At 40.3% G+C, this 21,590-nt stretch overlaps 2 protein-coding genes across 37 annotated transcripts in view; both read left to right on the forward strand.

The window, feature by feature from the left end:
* Positions 1 to 1,744: 1,744 nt before the first annotated feature.
* ATP5MC3 (ATP synthase membrane subunit c locus 3) lies at positions 1,745 to 5,175 on the forward strand. The gene is made up of 5 exons (XM_086897817.1): positions 1,745 to 1,868; positions 1,950 to 2,027; positions 2,987 to 3,064; positions 3,420 to 3,613; positions 4,932 to 5,175. The coding sequence occupies exons 1-5, from the start codon at positions 1,749 to 1,751 to the stop codon at positions 5,044 to 5,046; spliced, it is 585 nt and encodes a 194-aa protein (XP_086753943.1). The 5' UTR covers positions 1,745 to 1,748; the 3' UTR covers positions 5,047 to 5,175.
* Positions 5,176 to 8,987: 3,812 nt separating this feature from the next.
* ATF2 (activating transcription factor 2) overlaps positions 8,988 to 21,590 on the forward strand; it is a 47,480-nt gene continuing 34,877 nt past the window's right edge. For 3 of the 36 annotated variants that reach the window (XM_086897775.1, XM_086897785.1, XM_086897798.1), the window contains exons 1-4: positions 13,993 to 14,157; positions 18,245 to 18,313; positions 18,942 to 19,011; positions 21,404 to 21,500. In XM_086897775.1, coding sequence (XP_086753901.1) covers positions 18,964 to 19,011; positions 21,404 to 21,500 — 145 coding nt within the window. In that variant the 5' untranslated portion in view covers positions 13,993 to 14,157; positions 18,245 to 18,313; positions 18,942 to 18,963. Of the gene's footprint in view, positions 9,109 to 9,214; positions 9,377 to 9,467; positions 9,640 to 10,119; positions 10,311 to 11,449; positions 11,564 to 12,776; positions 12,808 to 13,992; positions 14,158 to 16,495; positions 16,606 to 18,244; positions 18,314 to 18,941; positions 19,012 to 21,403; positions 21,501 to 21,590 lie in introns of those variants that run through there. The other 33 variants (XM_086897763.1, XM_086897787.1, XM_086897777.1 and 30 more) reach the window with 29 other exon arrangements.

Genomic DNA, 21,590 nt, shown 5'->3' on the forward strand with positions numbered 1-21,590 from the left:
TATGCCTTAAAAGCAACAATAAACCAGTGTTTAATAGTGGTTTTGATACTGTTCACAAAAAATGGCTTGTGAATGTGTTTTTTACAAAACATTCTGGGGTGGGAATTGTGACAGAAGAGAACACTTCTCCTGTGAAAGAAGAGGGTTTCTATTTAATGTGGTTTTGAATCCATGTGACTTTGTGCTGTGTGTACTGCACAGGAGGGTAATTGCCACTTTCTTCCCCATTCATGAGAGCTGGGGGAAGATTTGTTTCATGCCTGGAGGTCCAGACCTCCAGTTTCCCAAGGAGAAAGCATGTCTCTAACTGCTGTGCATCCTTCCATGAAGTGGATTTCTTTGTTGCAGACACTCTGCTGGCTTCTGCACTTCCTAAGGTGAGGTATTTGTCTTCAGGAATGGGATACTTTGCATGTCACTGTACAGCAGCATGTCACATTGAAGTCATTCCAACACTACAGCATTTGCCTTTGCGTTATGGTTTTATTCATGGTGATGGAAATACACATTCCCACAATAGCATATGGATTGAAATTTTTTGAGTGAAGAATTCTAACCATTAAAAAGTTTTGTCATTGATACTTATTTCTCAGTATTTGTCTATGGAAGAACCATGTGGCAGACACTTCAGATCACCTCAGTTCCCAAAAAATGTGTGTAAGCTGTGAAAAGAAAAAAAAAACCCAGAAAACCCAAAACAAACAAACAAACAAACAAAAACCTGAAAAGCACCCAAGAATACTGTCTAATAACCTCTTCTGATGGCCTTTACAGACTGACTTTTTACTGCTCTGTTACTATGAGTCTGGATGCACACTGGTTTGGTTCCTGCTGGATTGAGGCAGGGAGCAGAAAGCTGGGAAATTCAAATTGGACCGTTGTCTCTCACCTTCGGACCTACAACTGAGTACACCTCTCCCATACCTAAGGATCAGAAGACACGACGTTGTAGGTTATAAAAGCAACATTATGGTGAACATTGGTACGTAGCTGTAGAAAGCACCCACTGACCATGTTTGTTGGGGAGTTGCTGATATGGAGCATGTCTCAGCTTTGTGGCATCTGGTTTAACCAGTGACAGCAGCATCAATCGTCCTGTAAATTTGCAGGAGCCATCCTGAGGCTGCTCCCATCCCTAAATGCAGCACACACAGCCTATGGTCCATTGGAGACCGTTTGCAGCACACTATTTTAGAATTTATTTTTATGGCACAGATTGTGTCAAAGGAAAATCCTACAACTTAATGTTTACCAGTGTTTTACTCACAGCGTCGATTTTTCAGTGTCTTTAGTAGTTGGCACTAATACCACTTACAATAGCAACTGACCATTTAAATAATAATCCCGTTATCAAATGAAAAACATAAAATCACATGTAAGTGATTAAAACGGGAATCTCGGGAACACATGCTCAGCTCAGTGAAGATAATCCTATTTACGTTAATCTTGATTAAAAAGGATTCTTTCGTTACTTGGGTGTGAATCTGCTCATCGTGCAGAAATGACTGATTGAACAGGGCCCTTTTGCACACAGCAGGCGTCCTCCATCCCAAGGGACGCACCCCCTTTCCCTGCCGTGACCCGAGTCCCGGGGAAGGGGCGCGACATCGGCATCGACACCGCCCTTGGCAGCGCCGCCCTCACGGTGGTGCCGCCCTCACGGCGGGACCGTCCCCGCGAGCGGCGGGCGCGCCTCCACTGCGGCTGCGCGGAGAGCGGCGCGCGCCCCACGCCCCCCGCCGCCGCCAATGGCGCCGGCACAAAGTGACCTTGGCCGCGCCCCGCCCCTTCCGCCACCCGGCCCCGCCGCGCCTGCGCACAGCCGGCCCTGCCCGCCCGCCCGTCGGCCCGAGCGCGGCACCGCAGCGGTGAGAGCCGCGCCACTCGCGCCATCCGCGCCCATCGCCGCCCCCGCCCGCCGCCCCCTCACCCTCTCCCTCTCTCCGCAGAGACGCCGGATCGTGAGCCCCGGGACGCCGCCCGCTAAGATGTTCGCTTGCGCCAAGCTCGCCACTTCGCCCTCCCTGGTGAGTGGGGGTGCGCGGGGGGCGCCTGCGCCTCCTCACCGGCCCCGTTCCTGTCGGCGGCGGTGTCGGCGACGGCCGCGGGGCGATCTCGGGTTGGGCGGGCCTCTGAGCCCCGCGGCAGCGCCCTGGAACGAACCCGTACCGAGCGCTGCCCGCCCGAGAGCGAAGGGGTGGGGGTGGGGGTCGGGGAGACTGCGGCAGGGCCGCGTTCCCCTTCCTGCCTCCTTGGCGCGGCCAGGGCCCTGTGCCAAGGTGAGGGGCCTTCGCACACGAGCGCCGAAGGAGGGGGAGGTCAGCGCAGCCCACAGCTCCTGGGCCTACTGTGCTCCGTGCCTCGCTGTAGGTCAAACTCCAGCCTGTTGCTTGTCCTGTGCAAGGCCGGGGTTTTTTGCCCTTGCAGAGATAAGAGATTGTCCTGCACGAAAATGCTCTCTCTGGCCTGCTGCAGGTCTCATTTTGCATGGTCCAGGCCCAGGTTTCCCCTTCAGGAAGAGCTTTGTGCAAGAGCCGATATGACCTTAGACTGCTGGGAGCCCAAGGACACATGCAGGCCGCTTGTGAAAAAGGATTCATTCATTTGTGCTCCGCTAAATTCAAAAGTTTAGGTTACATCTGTGCATTTAACGACTTTGAAATTCATTTTGATGGCTTTTATTTGTTCATTTCAAAATGTGTTTTGCTGCCTTCTGGTCGGTCGGGCTTTTTTGTCGCTGTTTTGCTCTATTTTTTGTCAGCATAATGCATGTATAGGTTCAGTGAATGGTGTGGCTATTTACAGTATATCTCCTGAAAACAGTGCTGTCAGACTGCATGGCAGTGCTTGCTTCTGTATTTGTGTTGTATATCTAGCAGTTCACAGATTGCTTAGTAGCTAATAGTCTTATTGTTTTATACACTTTTGTATGGAACAGCTGTGATCAAGTGTTTCTTTTTTTATAGTTTTTTTCCTCTTCTTACAGATCCGTGCTGGATCAAGAGTCTTGTACAGACCAATTTCGGCGTCTGTGTTGTCTAGGCCAGAGGTCAAGAATGGAGAGGTACCTTATAAACAAAATTCTGTATCTTCCTAAATTACCTGGTGAGCCTAAATGTCCTAAACCCAGAGTTCACTTGTACTAACTCAAATACCTATAGTGTGAAACTTGCTTTAAGTCAAACACCTAATTACACTTGGTGCTGTCTTGCTGTTTCCCCTGAGAAGTCTTTCACATTTAAATTTGATACTTTCAGGTGGAACAGGTAACATGCTGAAGTTTATGACTTACACTCTGATCAGTCTGAAGAAGTAGATATTGGATCTAATACAACTTTAAAACTGCATGATAACACTATCACATGGTCTTTTGTCTGATTATAATGCTTTTTCATGTTTTTTTTTTTTTTTTTCCTTAGGGCAAGTCAACAGTTAATGGGGCCCAAAATACTGTCTCCCAAGTAGCACTTAGAGAATTCCAGACAAGTGCTATCAGCAGGGACATTGACACTGCTGCCAAATTCATTGGTGCTGGTGCAGCCACAGTGGGTGTGGCTGGTTCTGGTGCTGGTATTGGAACAGTCTTCGGTAGTCTAATCATTGGTTATGCCAGGTAATCAATCTCTCCCTTTAAAAACTCTTTAATTGTATGCAGATGTATCTTGAGACAGCTGAACTGTAGAAAAGATAATGGCGCTGTAATAAATTCTGTTAATGATTACTGTTACTGATACACATGGCTGAAGAGAATCGAATGAAGCTGTACCATATTCATCAGGATGGCTCTGTTGTAAAATTCAGAACTTTGTACACTCTTCCTGGAGGAGAGCCATGAAAGAAATTTCATCATTACACTTGGTTGGTTTTTCGGTCACTGAAGCCCAGTGTTGGAGCATTCAGTTCCAGAACTGAATTAAAAATGCAGCCTGTATCTTTTTCCATGTAAGAGGAAAAGTCCTGAAGAAACACAGTCTGAGAACTGGTAATAAGGACTGAGAGTCTGTATGCTTTAGTTTTCATAGTCAGTATCTTTGTTTAGGAATGGATTCCTGATTTTCTGACACATTCAGCTTTGCATCTCTGAATATTCAGTTATTTTAGCAAATGAGTTATCATTCCTTTTAGAAATCTGAAGGGTGCAAGGGTGAGAGTTTTGTAGTAGGGATGAACTTTCAGGTAATTTTGCAACATTCCTGTAATAGAAGTAGTTCACCTGGCATCATGGAAGAGCAGAACTGATAGAGGCATAAAAGGTTTCATGTTTTTCACTACTTTTTCAACCAGTTAAGTCTTACTCTTTATAAGCCTTATTTATAAGACAAGAAAGTTAATTTTCCACTTAAACAAGTGTTTTCAGTACAATTAATATATCAAATTTTGAATTTGGCATGAACATGTCAATAAGAGATTGTGGAACATTGCTTCATAGTTTTATGTTTGGGATCTTCTCTCACTTCTTGAAGGCATATTCATTGCATTTTTGGAACAAACTGCTGTATTTTTCTGTTTGATTTTTCTTTGCTAGTGCTAAGTGGTTTCAGTTCCTGTATTTGCCCTAATAGCTGCTTAAAACATGATACACATGAAATTCCTTGGAGTATAGTTCTCATGTCACAGATGTGAAATAAATTTCTAAAGGCTAGCACTGAGAGTTTCTACATAGGAGGATGTAGAGAAGTCAAATTCAAAAGTTATATGAGTGTAGTCAGAAAAACTGCTCATTTTCAAAACGCTTACACCACCTACATAACCTGAGTCTAGTCTTAATTGACAACTAATTTGTCTTCAGTGAAATCCTTGCCAAAAAAATACTTGGATTTATTGGATTTTCCTGTTACAGAAACTGTAGCAAGGAAGTGTGAGGTTAAACTGCATGAAAAACATCTTAATTGTAAAGATAAAAAGGTCTTAACACCTTCTCTTTCTTTTAGAAATCCTTCTCTGAAGCAGCAGCTGTTCTCATATGCTATCCTGGGATTCGCCCTGTCTGAAGCTATGGGTCTCTTCTGTCTGATGGTTGCTTTCTTGATCCTATTTGCCATGTGAATGGAGATCTGCCTGTAATATTGGCATTGGAATGTAACTGCATTTTATGGGACTCCCAAAATGTTGGTGTCATGGAAATTGATGCTATTTCCAAAGTCATTTCATTAAAGATAACAACTTTAACTGTCATCTTGCCTTCATTTATTGTCTTTCTCACTGGGCTATATGGAAGATGGCATTTTGTAATTCTGTCTCCATGGATTACTTCTGATAATGACATATTGCATAGAGCCCTTCCAGTCAAGTGTTGCATACACCTGAAAGATCAAAGGATGCAGAGATTAAGTGTGAAAGGCTGTACTGGCCTTGTTCCTTCACTTGTGTTTTTGGTTTTTCCTAGGCCACCTGACACACACATTCTGGCACCTCTTGATAGATGGAGCCAAACACAAATCCATGAAAGTGAAAGGAAAGCTCTCCTCATAGCAGTTTTCAAGTACACTAGATATTTTGATTACCATGGTAGGTTTTCCACTAGCATCTAACCAGTGTCTAACCATTGAGCTAAATAAACAACTGCTTTAGTATTGTCCAAGACATTTAGTTGTAATACATGGACGTTATATTTTGTAAAGTTACTGCATTTTTGGCATCACCTAATTAAAAGAGCTTCCACCTTTCCAATTTTGTAGTCAGCCTTTGCATTATCTCACACATTCTTTTAAGAGCATTAGGATTAAAGCATTTTGGTTAAAAAAAAACAGCTGCAGTATCTACCTTTACTCCTCTTGTAGCAGTCTAAATGCATTAATGGTGTCATCTGTACTTGGAGCAAAACACTTTGTGCTACTATACTTACCTGGGGGAGTGGGGGTGCCTCAAACTTTATGCAGAATATTAAATAATCTGATCCTATAACATACAAGCTGGACTTTTTAAGAATATAAGCCAAGCTAAGATTTTGTTTTAACCTGAATTAAAAAGTACCAAATGGGTATTCAAAGAGATATGGTTTAGTGGACTTCAGTCCACTTTAGTTTATGGTGGACTTTGCAGTGTTAACAGTTAGACTTAATGATCTTAAAGGTCTAAAATGCCTTTCCTTAAAGGTGTTTCCCAAGCTAAATGATTGTAGAATTTGTGTGGCAAAATTCTAGAACTTGGCATGAGAAATAACTCACCCTGTATGTTCTTAGTAGAAAACAGTAATCTCCAATACAGAGAATGTTCTTATATATGTGAAATTTAGGTGTGTAGGTTATGAAGCATCTTAAATTAGTGGCTTTAGAACAATATTAGTGTCTTACATGACTAGAGCAGGAAGTGGGGGTTTTGAGGGGTGAGAGGGGGTAGGAGGTGAAGCATATTGCAGGTTATCTTCCATGTGATCTGTGCTCATGCACCGGTGATTTTAGGGACTTGCCATTACCCACTCTTGCAAGCTGTTGATTGCAAAGCTGACATATTTGTCCTGGCTGAAAGGTACTCTAGACTCTAAAGCTCATCTGTCTACTGCTGTCCTGGTAGATGGTGAACTTTTTTCTCTTCTTGCGGTACAGCAGGGATCACTGCAGACATCTGAGGTGGCAATCTATTTCCTAAAATCATGGACTGTCCAGTGGACTAGCTTAATTCAAGGTTCAGGTTTCCATATCACTGGGATTTGGCCAAATAGGGATCTTCAGACTTGCCTTGGTCAAGTCCAGCTCCAACTCCGCTAGCTCTCTTTGAGAATTTGTTTGCATATAAAATGTTTCTGCAGAGTTGTAATGGTTTTCGGTGTAGATAGAAGACCTGGCTGAATTATTGCTCTGTAACTTCACTGAGAAGGACACCTGAGTCACCATGAGTTACTTGAATCAGATATGAATGATGATTTTTGGATTTATATCCTATCTTCTACCACATGCATCACCTTCTCAACATGAACCCTTTTGTGATCAGCCTTGCCTGAAAGACAGTGGACATCTTGGGTGATCCTATATGTGGATGTGAAGGTTGTTGTAGTAGTAACATCTCCCCAAGGTTATTGCCTTTTAATTCACTCTTAGACTGGTGAGCATAGGCAAAACTCAGGCAAAGTGGCTGTTCAGTTATACCAGTCATGAAAGAATAGATCTGGGTTCCACAGATAAAGATTAATCAAGGATTTTTAAAACAAGGCAACAAACCTTCACACAGAGGATTATCCTCCTTACAGACAGTAAGTGGCTTAGAGTTAATGAGTGATGGGCAGACACTGACAGGTGAACTCTTACAGGGCACATGGAATCCCTTTCCAACAGAGCTTGGTCAATTTCAGTGCTCTGACAGAGTACCCTCAGTTTTCCTAAAATGCTTACAAAAGTAACAATTATCAATGTGTAAAAGACATATTTTTTTTTTCTTACAAAAAAACCCCCAAGCCAGTCTGCATTAATAGAGCAGGAACAGACTGACATCTCTTGATCTTCCTGTAAGAGTTTACATCAAGAAATATTCCTGTAGGTAAGAGAACCCAAACTTGTTTCATGAGCTGTTACTGCAGGCTTTATTTCCCTGAAACCTTTTTCAGTTTCTTCTGACATGCACTGTGCTGAACTTAGAGATGGCCAGCTCAAGAAAATTTGTCTTTTAGGTTCTCCAGATTGAAAAACTGACTGCTCATGTTTTATTGTTGAAGATGAAGCCAGCTAAAGCAGAGATCTTCATTGTCTCTGAGTAACTGTTCGGCCTGCTGTTCCAGTAGTCAGCCATGACACCACCTCTGAAATAGCCATGTTATTCTAATAGAACATGAAGGAAATGTTGAAGTTACCAATTATGCTGTTCAGTTATTGCTGCAGGTAAAAGTGGTTCATCCCTTGCTGCAGGTAAAATTGAACATCCTGCTGCTGTTTATTTTCCCTTTTCTTGCTTTCCTTCACTTTGATTTTTTGCATCAATTTCACACTGAACAAAGGCACCTGTAGTTCAGTTTTTTAGTCCAGGCTTAGGACTGCTGCTGCTATGTAATGGTAAGGCTAAACCATCAAAAAAAACTTGTTTCTAATACAGGTCTTAGTTGCTCTCTGAAGAAGTAAGATCTCTATTCCTCTCTTCTGCATGTACAATTGATTCCTTGCAACATGCTACTTTAAAGAATAATTCCACCTTTAAGTAGACAGTGTACTTCTATGCAGTGCTTTCTATCCTACCATATCTTGAAAAACTTCGCAGAAGTGCTGTACAGTGCCCACAAAAACCATACACAAGAAATAAAACATACTGACTTGTGCAAGTTCAGAGAAATTCAGCCAAAATGTATTTTACTAGAACTGATACTACTCTTTTTAGAAGTACTTTATTGTTATGGCCTTGCACTCTCAGATGAGTCTCAGAACAAGATCAAATGATACACATGCACAGAATTGAAGTGTCATGTGTGATTCAGAATGCACACTAGCTAAACTGTAGTGCCATATAGGGTTATACTACTTTTTTAAAGAATCCAAAATTCTCTTAGTCCCGCCTGTGTAAAAATACAGGCATTTGCCATTATTCTACAGTGCTGCAGCATTTTTGATACATTAACCAAGGTGAATGTTGAGCACAACCATGGCTTCAGGCGCACACCTCGCTCCTGCCCTGAGTGGGGGGTGTATTGAAAGATGGGGAACCTCGCCCGTACAGGGCTTTGAAGCTCTGATTATTCTGAAAGTTAGATGTGACAAGCGTATGATGCCTTGCCGCTGAGCGAAGCCTTGCAGTGGTTTAGTCTCTCTACGTGGTGCCAGCCGTCCTCAGCTGCCTGCCCTCCTGCAGATCCCGCCGCAGAGGGTGGGCACCTCATCCTGAGCTCCCTCCACCGCGGCCGCACCAATCGGGCTGCAGCGGGCGAGCTTTGCCCGCCGTGCCGAGTGCGGCAGAGGCGCTGTCTGTCTGTCTGTCTGTCTGTCTGTCTGTCCGTCCGTCCGTCCCTCCGTCCGCCCGCCGGTGCCGCGGCGCCGGGGTCGCTGTGGGCAGCGGGAACGGCCCCGCCCGGCCCCGCCCCCGCGCCGCGTGACCGCCCCGCCCCGCGGAGGTGTCAGCGCGGCTCTCGCGAGAGGTGACGGAAGCCCGCGGGGGACCCGGCCTTTAATGTGCGGTCCGGCCGCGTTCCGGGTGAGTTTGTAAACACGGCCCGGCCCGGCTCGGCTCGGCACGGCGGCTCCTCCTCCCTCCGTGCTGCGGCGGCGCTGGCGGGCGGGGGCGGCGGGGCGGGAGCGGCACGGCGCGGCGGTGGGCGGGGGATGCCCGGGAGGCAGTAACATGGCGCCGCCGCTCCTCTCCGCGGCAGCCCCCTCCCCCAGCGCGGCCTGCGGCTCCCGCCGCCCCTAGAGCGGGGCGGGGCGGCCCGGCCAGCGCCGCGGACACCGGTACCCGCCCGGAGGTAGGGCCTGGCGGGCGGCCCGGGACGCAGGGCGGCGGGGCGAGCGGGTGGGTGAAGGGGCTGCAGCGCATCCGGGAGCGGGGTGCCCCACGGGGACATCGCCGGGAGCTGCCCCGGGCCCGGCCCGCGGCGCGGAGGGCGGGAGGAGGGGGCAGCCAGGCCTCGCTTTTCCGCCTCGCCCCAACTCCAAGGAGGCCTCCGTTTGTATCCATCTTCGTCCCTGAAGGAGAACTTGGCCCGTACAGGTGCTGGTGCGGAGAAGGGTACGGGTGTGGGGGATGCTGGGCGGGGGGCTAACAACAGATTTTCTGCACCAGAGAGAGGTGTTGGCCTGCCTGGTATCTGGCAATAGAGCTGAACCTCCTGGACCAGTTTCCTCATTGACTTTGCCTGTTATTGTGCATAATGCCTCTCGAGTTGTCAAATAAAACGTTTCTGAAGCTTTCACGTGAAAAAACATATCACAGACCCCCAGTTAGTGATAGCTGCACGATGTTCTAGGCACAAATGTTTTATGTCAAGATGTAAGCTCATGTTTGGAGTTAGGGGAAACGTGTGCTGCCATGTTGCTTCTGCAGTCTTATTCTACGGCGTCTTTGCATCCCTGGATGGGGATGAGAGACCCATTTGTGTGTTTTTATGCTGTGCTCATGCACTCTATGTCCCTCACTTGCTTTTCGTTCTGTAGCTTTCTCCCAGAGGTGTTTATATTCCAGTAGTGATGCTGTCACCTGTTTTCTTAGGCTGAAATGAGAAATTTGAATAATCTGAACATTCTGAATCATCCCCTGCTTTCCAAACAGTGACCACAAACATGGCTGAAATGTATTTATCACCTTTTGAAGCAGTGGTTTTGTTTTCTTTTTGACGTATTCTACTCATGGCAGTGAATGTCACATCCGCACTTCTTGCTGAGCATAAAGCCAGAGAAGAGGTAATAAAAAGAAATGTTCTGAAGTTTGGGTCATAAGACTGCTAGTTCTGGTTAGATGCTAAATTCATCATGAGCTGAGAGGGTCAGACCAATCCTTGTGGTTCAGGTCTTCTGCCAATGTTCCAGGTGGAATTTCTTCAGCCATCCGCTGAAACAGGTTGCTGTCTGTTAATGGACGTAATTTTAGAGGGACAAACGGTAGTCCAGTTTGGCATTCGCATACTTGAATTAACTCTGAAGTGTTAATAATTATGCAATCCAGAATCAAAATTGTCAAGTTGTCTTGTTAAAAAAAACTAAACAATAATTTTGTCAGGGACTGGCTGTTATATAATGCTTCAAAAGAATTGTCAAATTATAAGAAACCTTAATGTGTACATAGAGTGAAGCAGCTCTTTTAAAAATCCATTGGGATTTTATGTTTCAATACTGACATTGCATGCTAATGCTTAATCAAGTAGTTGAGCTTTTGATCTTCTTCACAATGTAGTTGATATTTCTACCCTGACTTGAATTCTAGAAATATGAATATGTTTGGTAGGTCTTTTTCCAGAAACTTCTAGACTGTGCAGTATCTAATATGAGGTGCTTTCAGATTTTAAATTTCATCATACATACTTCTGTTAATAATCTTGTTTTTCATGCTGCTTTTCTTTTGTGACTACATTGAACAGCATGAACTATGGTATTTTCATTCTTGTTTCATTAAATTTTGAATGTGCCTAGTCCTAAAAGTTCCTTTTGATATCAGCTTTTTTTTTCTTCTACTCTTAATTAACGTAAACTTATAAATACACTTTTTTACATCCATGAAGTTTTCATAACTTAAAGTTATTTATAACATCAACATTCCTAATGGTTTCTTAACATAGTTTTGAGCTTTTGTATAAAGATTATGCAGTTTTTTATTTTCAGAGGTGCAAATGTGATTCAATACTATTAACTTTTATTTTAATATTAAATAGCTTTCAAGTTACCATTGTTCTGCATAACTGAACTGTATTTGTTTCACATATAATATGCGCTCTAAGGAGGCTTTGGATATAGTTAGTGACATAAATATTAGTCAATACTTAATAATTATGCAATAATGCCTCTTTTTTTTTTTTTCCCCCACATTTATGCTGTACTGTTTTCAGCTTTGTTCAGTGTCAGCTTCAGTTCAGCCTGAAAACTTTTCCATTAGCTTCACTTCAGATAAGAGCTTCTCTTAAGCAAGGCATTCCAAGCAACATATTATGTTTCCTTCCCAGGTAAATCCAATGGTGATTTATAGAAGTGCTTACAGGAAAGAAAAAGATCATTCGGTTTTAATGAGCAAGAGGAATCCTGTAGTGAGATATTTGATATATTTAAAGATTTTTAGAATTAAATTTTTAATTAATTAATTCCATTTTAGACTTCAGGAGTGCAATCTAAGAAAACGTGAAAAGCAAGTAACTTTTTGTTAAGCTTCTTTTTAAAAATTTGTTAAAACAAGTGGAAATAATGAGGTTGGGTTTCTAATGTTTGTTAGGTTGAAGATGTTCAAACCTAGATAAATGAGCTGGGGAAAGCAAGCCTTAATATTTCTGTAAGCAAATTGTGAGAAGGTGTGAGGAATATTAACCCCTCTATTTCTTTTATGAGGTTCATTGACATTTTGCTTATCTATAAGAGCTGTATTCACAGAGCCTGAATTTTTAGTAAGTTAAAGAAGTATCAGGGGTGTCTCTGAAAAATCATTAAGCCAGAGGATTGAATTAGAAGCCACCATGTTCAGCCAACATGAAGTGTTAGGCCCAAGGACCTTTCTTTATGCCATTAATGCTCTCTGTTTACCAGAAATGGATCTTCTGGTGGAGAAAGCCACTCCTGCAGCTGAAGGAATTTAATTGCTTTGTTACTGTATATGTGACTATCTGTCCAACTGGCTGTCTTGTTCTTACTGAAACTTGTGAAGTCAATCATCCTTTCTTTTGTCTTTAAGTCAATCATCTTTTCTTCCTGTCCAGATACTCTGCCCTTTATAGAATATAGACAAATGATGGAAGGTATGAAATTAACGTTAGACATCAGATACTAGCAGTTAAGTAATAATATCAGCAAAAAATACGTAACATTTGACTTTTTAAAAGAGAAAAAATTGAGCCTTGTGCTAGCAGCATAATGTGAAGAAGGAGCACCTGTCTTCCTGTTTGCCAGTCATTGCTATTTATGAACTTTAAATACTCTGGACTATGGCTTATAGTTTTCTTTCAGAATCTACGAGGTTACATTATGCCAATCCCACTTTCATTATGAGGAGAAATGTTTTAATTTTTCAAGTTTTATCTCCTTCATTTCCTTAATTCTTCAGTTTTATTTTTTAGAAATGCCAAATTCGACAGTTGCACAAATACAGTCAGATCAGTTCTGGAAGTGCACTGTAATGGTCAAGTATTAATTGCACCGTTTTTGCTTCACCTTTCTTCTTTTGCTTTATAGGAAACAGAAAATATAGCTCCAGTCCCTCCAGGTAAGTAGAGCAATGGGGTTTTCTTCCTTTTACAATACAAATTGCTTTTTTTTTCAAGTTCATGTCACTTCTCAAGTGGTTTATTCTAACTACTAACTTCTGATTTTTACTGAAAGCACAACTTGCAAATCTACCTCTGTGGAAAAATTGTGGAAATAGACTCAAATGTGGGAAGTGATTAAAATTTATGATGTGAATGCTGTATGCAAGTGTTGAAAGTGTAAAGATACCTTTTTCATTTTGATTTTTGTTGTTATTTGTTTGGTTGCATGAAAAATACATCTCTTAATTGTGAGGTGTTTAAATTGAGAAAACAAAAATAGCTACCTCCCTTCATCTAAAGACATCCTGGAAGGAGCTAAGCAAAGCACTAAATTCAGCTCTCCAGGTAACCACTAAGAGAATGTTATTCTTTACCGCAGCAAATATGTTCAGTTCGCTTTACTTTGAGTAAGTATGTACTTTAAGTAGAACTCTTAAAAGTTGGTAAAAGTTAAAAATTTTGACCTGGTTCTTCTATACTTCAGTTTCCTGTTATAAAATGAGGCTTTAAAGTAAAGTCTTACATTAACTAAAGTAGTTACACACTATGATGAGGTCATCAAAAAAGTTTAGTAGGAGTTAATAATTCTCTATACAGGAAGGCTTTGTATCTTGCAGTAAAAGGGGGCACAATCCCAGATCCAATGTAATGAATAAAAGGAAATGTTGAGTAGACATGATTGGTCTTGAGGAAATGCAAACATCCGTAGGAAAACGCATCACTGGTACTGTAACATGAGCACTCAGAGGAGACCAAATGCTGGTGTGCTACTATAATTCTGACTTGTCTCAATGGCTTGATACGGTTCTTGTCCAGTTTTAATTTTTTTCAAACCAGAAATGTACAGATGTTTCTTGGGTTGGAGACACATGCAAGTGGTCAGTGTAGCTGCAAGGCTAGGGTGTAAGCAGTACTTACAAGGTGTCTCATGTAAGCAATAGGAGATAAATCAGCTACTGCTGTAGCTGCAGACTGACAGATTGTCTTCTGTGGACTGTCCTCTTTAGGAGGGTGACACACTTGTGAGAATATGCATCTCTTCTTGCCTGTTGGCCAGAGGAAGAATGCTGTCCTTCAGAAACTGTTTTACGGTTTTTGTTTGTTCGTGAGGTTGTTCTCATAGCTGTCTTTTCTGTGTTCAGTTCTGGCAGTTTTCTTCTGTGCTGTTTATTCAGCCCTGATGTTACAGGATGACAATCTCTGTATTGCTACAGTGCTTAAAATAAGAAATCACAGGGTAAGACTGCACAGCCTGTGAGCAGCTCTGTGCATGGATGTCTTTTCGCACACACCTTGCTTTCTTACAGGTATAGTAGAGGCTTTAGCTGCAAGTCTGATGAGTCTTTACTAGATATGTGTGAAGAATTACTTTTCTTAGCAAATTTGAAGAGGTTTTTGCAAGCACTATTGATATATATACATTTTAAACTGCTGCTTAAATGTTCTCTAGAAAAAAATTTGAAATAAGGTGTCAGTTATATTTTCCATGCTCTGGTATGTAGGCAATTAAGAGAAAACAGAAGAATCTTTAGCAATTAAATAAGCCAACAAGACATGGCTTAAGTCAGTGTAAGCTTCTATTCTTTGTAAAATTGTCTTCTGAAAGGTATTTTGGAAGCAAGCCTCAGACTATGTAGCAATAGTTTCCACCAAGTGTACCCAAGGTGTTTAATTAAAATCTTATGGAAATATGTTGATAATTGTTGAAGCTATTTTTGTAGCACATTTAGATACATATTAATGTGACATTTATAGAGATATTTTTATTTTTTAAATAAGCATACTGCCTTAGATATTAGTGAATTACTGGCAAAATATTTTTTATTTTTTCATATTATATATATTTTAAAGATGAGTATATATTTATTTATATAGTTTACTCTACCGTTTACATTCCAAATGTCATAAAAGAGGCTTGCCACATTTTAAATAGGCATGGTGTGAATGTATTTTACTTTTGTGTTGAAAATATGAAGCAAACACCAAAAAAGTGAGATTATTATTCTGATTTTAGTGCTGAAGTTGATCATACGCTCAAGATTATATCAAGTTTTTCCTGTGTTCAGCTCTGATGCTGTTACTTTGTGACTGGAATTCTACATATGGATTTCTTTATGCTACTGAAAGGAGTGTAGGATTTGAAGCTTATAAGAAGAGAGTTGCGGTTCAGTGGACTGTAGTAAGAATCATTTCACTGAATGTTCATTTTATCTGAAGAGAAGAGTTAAGGCTGGAGTTTCACATTTATATTGGATTCCTGCAGGAACTGTCTTTTTTCTATGGGGCAAGGTGTTAGCTGTTGCCTAGGTAACAGTCCAGGGTGACTGTAATTCCCCTCTAGTGACAGGGTTATCGTTTCATGTATTACATTTCTTGTTTGGCTGGGTCAGTAACATTTTTGGCAAGATGGCATCTAAGTTGCTATTTTGGTTTTCAGAGGAAAGGTGTTTTCTAAATTCTTCTTTCTTACTGTCATATTCTCACTTTGAGCAGTCTACAGCAGAGACTCCTTTGAAATTAGAGTAGCAAATACAAACATTTTTTTCTGAAAATTTGCCTTCTCTGTGTTAGTTTTGTTATCCCTGTCAGGCAGCATGCAATTCAGAAGGAAAAGAGGAGGCAAAGGATGGGGTTTGTGTGTATTTTGTAGCAGCAACAGGCTTTTGACAATGCAGATTCTTCTAAATGCCAGAACATTATCCAAGTTTGGATTGTCTGTTGCGGTTGTTCACCTCTGTTCCTGCTATGATTTCTTTATGGTATGCTTTAAGTTTCTGAGTTCTCTTGGATGGCTCAGAATTTTATCCAGTCAGATTCTGAATTTCTGCAAGGCAGAAATCTGCGAGATTCCACAGCACCACTTGGCAACCAGTTCCAGTGTTCAGCAAGCCCTCACTGTGGATTTTTTTTTTAATGCTGTGTTTTCCTCTTCCTCTACACTTGCTCTTAACTTTCTTGATGTGTCTCATGAATGTTGCACCTCATCCTTTTATTATCCTCTACCTAAAGTCTGGATCTGACTTCTCTATATCAATACATTAGCTAGTTTAAGACAGCAGGCAGATCCTTAGCATTTCTTCTCTATTCTGAACAAATTTTGCATCCCCTTGTTATGTAATAGTTCAGACTCCTGACTGTTTTAATGGGGCCCCAGATGTTTTCTCTCCAGTTTTTCAGCTGTCTTGAGGAGTTCAACTTTGGATATGGCACTTCAGCTGTAGAGTGCCAAATAAAGGACAATCACTTCCCTTCATCTCATTGCTGTGCCTATGCCAATTCATCCCAGTAGCCTCTTATTTTTCAGTGCTACAAGTGACATGATGCTGAATTGTGCTGGGTTTGTTGTCCACCAGGAATTACAGGTTCTGCCCCAAAGCTGCTTGATAGCCAGTTGCTCCTCAGCCTCCACTGTTGCAAGGAGTTATTTTGTTCTAAGTGCAAGCCTTGCATTTGTCTTTGTAATAGGTAAATACAGTTCTTACCAGTTCGGCTGCACTAACAAATGTGAGCCCTCTGTTTTCCCATCCTGTCAGATCCAGTTTCTGTTTAGATTTAAAATGTCCAAGGTCTTGCTTAGAATGTGAGTGAACTTTTTTTCTTTTAGGTGCAAAAATTTCAGTGCTTCAACATAATTTTTTTCCTCAGATGTTATCCGGAATCTCTTTACAAGGGATTACCTCACAGAATTCCATGTGGCCTTCAGTCAAATAATGTTACAAAGATGAGGAAATTAATTTATCTCCAACTTTTTTCCAGTAAGTTTGCCAGAAGGACAGCACTGCTTTTCTTTTTCACAAGGATTGATTTTTCACTTGTATATCAGGCATTCAGAATTCACAGGCTTCACAAACTAAGACATGTAACCAGATAAGAGCTTCACATGCAAATATGAGCTTTGGTAATATTCCTTGAAAAGAGAAGATGAACAGACCTAAAAAATTTACATCTTCTCACCTATGAAAAATACTGACAGCATGGAGTGAGTAGATTTTATGGCCGAAACTGCATCTCAGTGACTGATAAGACATAGTAACAGAGTGGAAAAAATGGAAGTAACAGAGTGGAAAAACATACACTTTGGTTAATCAAAATCTTCATACTTTGGATTAAAAAAAACCCAAATCATAATTGGTTCTTCCACTATTAGACGTTTCTGATATGGATATTACTTGTCTACTCATAATACATATCTATATGTGCATATTGGCATATGGTGGCACATGTAGCCATTAAAAATGCACAGTTCCCTATGAACACAGGTTTCAAAAAACTCCTCTTGAGAGCTAAATAAGACTAACTCTGTTTGAGCCTGCATTTAAATTAGATTGTTGCATAGCTGAAGAAGAATAATAAACTTGTGGGATAGCTGTTAACTCTTTTGAAGTTTCACATATTGTAGGGTTATAAAGTGTCATGGTTAAGGACCTTATTTCTATCCCTGAAGCCTTAGTCATGAGTATTCAGATTTGCCCATAATTTTGTTAATATTCCTTATTAGTGAAAATACCAAGTTCACAGCTTGAACAGTTCAAAAAATACTTCATTCCTTCAGAAACTTGACACAGGTTATGAACTCCTTGCAAAGAACAGCAGAACAGTCTTCAACCCTGATTTGCTTTGGCATCCTTCCTTTGGGATGTAAATGTTTCCCTGAGCTGTCAGTGCCAAAGACTAAAGTTTCTGGCAGCCATTCATCTCTTCTCGACTTCTGATCTCAGCTCAGTATCCTCATTCCTTGAAACATATGTATTTAGAAGTGACAGTTTAGAATCTCCTGCATGCCATGTTTTTCTTTCTTTGCTGTTGGATGTAGGGATCTCATCCTCTTTGAAGGAATACCTGAAAAAGTCTATACACAGTAGTTTTTTACTGTACAGGTACATCCAGAGGGATCAGATACTGTGTTCCCTACAGATCTCTGAGGTAATAAGGCTGAAATTATTTGTTTATGCTTACTTGATATGTCTTGTGTCTAGTGCTAGTCTAATGCCTAGATGTATACCAGAAATGTACATTCTTAGGATGGTTAGACAATTAGAGCATCATTGCAACTCTACATGACCAGCACACTGGGGAAGAGATGGGTTTATTCTGCCTATGACCTTTAATCATAAAAACATCTTTATTCATCTTTATTTGCTTCATCAGTCTAAATAGTGTTCAGAACTAACACTGTTAATTCTTCATACAAATACTCATTTGAAGACAAATGTATTTCCTCCAGGGTAAAGCCACAGATGCCACAGCTAGAGGATACTTTGAACTAAACCATTTCTTTGAAAAACTGTTGTGTTTCCTGGGTGAATAGTGGACATTTTATAATTTATCTTTACAAAATCATTTTTTATTATATTTTTAGCATGCACAGTAATTAATATCTTCTTTTAATTACAGTTCATTGCCATGAAAAGGAGGATATGATAGTTTGCCCTATGAAACAGGTTTATATGTGAAATCTGGCAGGTAAGTGTATTAGTATGTGGGGTGAGTATGCAAAACAGCACAAAATATCATTAATATCTTACTTCTTTTTAAAGTATTTTTAGCCTGACAGTAATTTAGTAGCTGAAACATTACTAAAGTACATGTTTTTGTAATTAAATTTGTAACAGTTTACACAAAGGGCTATGTGCCAACTTATCTCTAATGATGAGATTTAAATAAAGATTGTGAAAAGGCTAAGGAATGAACACTCCTTTCTCATCTGTTGGCACCAGAACTTTGACTGCATGGTGTTTCTGCTGCTTTGATCTCTTTTTAACTGTGAGAACTGGATCATTATTATAGTGTATTTGATTTCAGTGACAAGTTGTTCTTACTGTGTTTTCAGATACTTTTTGCAATTAGTCATGTTACATGTGAACATGTGGATTTGTGATTGAGGTGTATGTTCAGAAACTGTTATGGTGGATTTTGTGTGCCTTCCTGACAGAGCTTGAAATCCATATTCTGTTTGAATCATGAGTATTTAGAATATTACTATAGTTAGAAGGCAGAAATTCTTGCCCATAGAATATTAAAATAGCCTGTGGATGTTGATATATTGATAATTTGTTGCATTATTTGTGAAGTTTGTTCCATTTTAATACAGGTAGCACAACGACCTGTGGAATATGAGTGATGACAAACCCTTTTTATGTACTGCCCCTGGATGTGGCCAGGTAATGGTTTTAACTGAAGTTATTACCATTGTTCAAATAAAAGTAAAACAGTGAAATGTATTTTTAGTGATGGAAGAAAAGGGGCCTATGATAATTGATACAAAGTATTTAAGTTTTGCTGAAAAGCAAGAATTTGTAGCATATTATCTGTTTATACAAAATGCTATCCGTAGAAGAAAAAACAGATTGTCCTTTCTGCACTAAAAACAATTTCATTTGTTAGCCCTGCTTTACTTGCTTTCATGAGAAAAGTAATCAAGAAACAACCTAATTTGTATCAGGTGACCTGCATTTTCTAGAATCTTTCAGTGTTGGTGGGTGCTCAGTGTGAAGGTTACTTGTAACTAATCTTCATAGCTGTGGTGATTGCAGATATTTAATGGCATAGGTTTGTTTTATATATTGTTGTTGTGTATAGGAAGATTATAACAATATGCATGCCACAAAATACATTTCAATTCCTATAGTAGTTTTAATGAATTCTAGTAAATAGCATTAGTGTATATATATAGATGAATGTGAGCAGAAAGATAAAAATATTTTAGAGTATTTTAGGAGATGGTTGCTTAAAAGGAAGCTGTCATAGCACTTTTATTTAGTAACCTGAAAATAAGTGCATTTGCATTATCTGCTGCATGAGATGGACAATCCTGCATCCTTTGTATAAAATTAGTTTCATAAGCTGATTTTTTCATAATATAAAGGCTGCTGTCTTTATATAGAATTGATTTTTTGAATATGTTTTTCATTATAATTGTGTATTTTGTTTTATTTGGATTTTGAATTCAAGATACTCTCATTTTTATTCTAAAAACTTAGTTTTTATGATGAATGGCAGCATTAATGTTATAATAATGTAGTCTTCTGTATTTAAAGCAGAAGAGGACTAAGATTTCTTTTCTCTAAAATGTCTAGTGTGTTTAGAGACATCAAAAATAAGAGATGAGGACAGTTTTCTCCTAAGCAACATTTGTCCCCATCCTATTTGAATCTCATTGCAGTGTAGAGTGTCAGAAGTTTTGGTAACTAAATCTCACAGAAGACACATCATGGGTCTACAGCAGCCCATGATTCCAGGGAAGGTGAGAAGTTCACATCCTAACAAATGGACAAGGCTTCTCCAGATGCCAGCATTGTACTGTAGAACAGAGAGAGGGAGTCAGGCTCTGGACATTCTCTTCCTTGTGGAAGAGCTGCTCCATTTTAGTGAGGACAGAAAGATACACTGAACTGTTTTAGCATGATGGAATGTAGAAATATCTGGCTTATGCTGTATGCAGAGGTAGGGCACAGGAGTTACGGAGAGCTGGGCAATAGAGTTCTAAGGAAAAAAATGTCCCCTGCCTGTTTCACCCTGTCTTACAGTGATCCTCTTTTTTTAATTTCCATCACAGTTCTAAATGCACATGTCCTTTCTCATGGAAACATTCTGGATTACTATACCCTAAGGTCAATTCAGTTTATATACTAGTTCCTAAGAGGTGATTCTTGGCGTGGATCTGTTACAAGATCTATATGGAGTGACTTAAATTAGTGAAGCATAACCAGAAACATAATTTGGTGCTCAAATATTCACAAAGAAAATTAAGAATTTCAGTGTTTTGTCGAAAATGTGTTCTTTTTAAGAAAGCTGCATCTTGGGAAACATTTTCTTAGATTATGTCAGTTGAAACACTAACTTCACCCACAATTACAGATGCATAGCAAATTAGTGAAAATAAACAAATAGTGAAAGTAGTAATATCTCTTTTACAGCACTTAATTTGTCTGCTTACTGCTTTTTTATAGTGTATACCCCAAATTTCGGGGAAAGTATGCATGAAACAATCAAACCTGAGAGGTTTTTAAAATGCTAGTAGGTTTAGTTCATTCCAGTTGTCTGGCATCATTCCAGTGTTCCTGTTCTGCCTGCCCCTTGTTTTATGTTGTAAATGGTCAGGGTCAGGAGCTATAGTATATTTTATCTTTACACTGTTAAATGCAGTGAAGTTTGTGATTACAGATCAATTCTCATTAATGTGGTAATACACACAATGCAGTAATCAAGTAGTGGTGATCAATTACTAGACGTTGTCAGGATCCATTAATACAGCAAATGGCTGTTTGCTGATGGTTGATGGAGGCTGCAGCACTCTGAAATTTTATCTTGGACTTTTGATGAAGGCAGGTACTTATGCTGTGGTTTCCCTGGTATATTTAGTATGAACATCATTTGAGTTTTATAATATCTCTGCTTGGTACTGTTGACCAAGTAACAAGATGTATCTGCCTTAGAGGGTTGTCTTTTAACACAGTAGTGATAGTTTCACATGTAAGAATTTATTTCTGTAGAGTGGTATTTGTTGTGTTCACACTCCCAATTACAACTGTTTCTTAAAACTTTCTGCTGCAGCGTTTTACCAATGAGGATCATTTGGCTGTCCATAAACATAAACATGAGATGACACTGAAATTTGGTCCGGCTCGTAATGATAGTGTCATTGTGGCTGGTAAGCATATACTTTTATTAAGTTCGTTCACTTTTCTGCTGGAATGGGCACGTGCTTTATGCATTTTCTGTACATAACACATAGATTTAC

Source organism: Cyanistes caeruleus, chromosome 7, assembly GCF_971803275.1.
Source record: "Cyanistes caeruleus chromosome 7, bCyaCae1.hap1.1, whole genome shotgun sequence".
NCBI classification, from domain to species: domain Eukaryota; kingdom Metazoa; phylum Chordata; class Aves; order Passeriformes; family Paridae; genus Cyanistes; species Cyanistes caeruleus.

Bases quoted from the DNA above. Each gene is read 5' to 3' on its own strand.
- ATP5MC3 (XM_086897817.1), top strand. From the start codon at position 1,749: ATGGCGCCGGCACAAAGTGACCTTGGCCGCGCCCCGCCCCTTCCGCCA. The intron at 1,869-1,949 runs GTGAGAGCCGCG...CTCTCTCCGCAG, and splicing joins CCGAGCGCGGCACCGCAGCG to AGACGCCGGATCGTGAGCCC. The intron at 2,028-2,986 runs GTGAGTGGGGGT...CTCTTCTTACAG, and splicing joins TCGCCACTTCGCCCTCCCTG to ATCCGTGCTGGATCAAGAGT.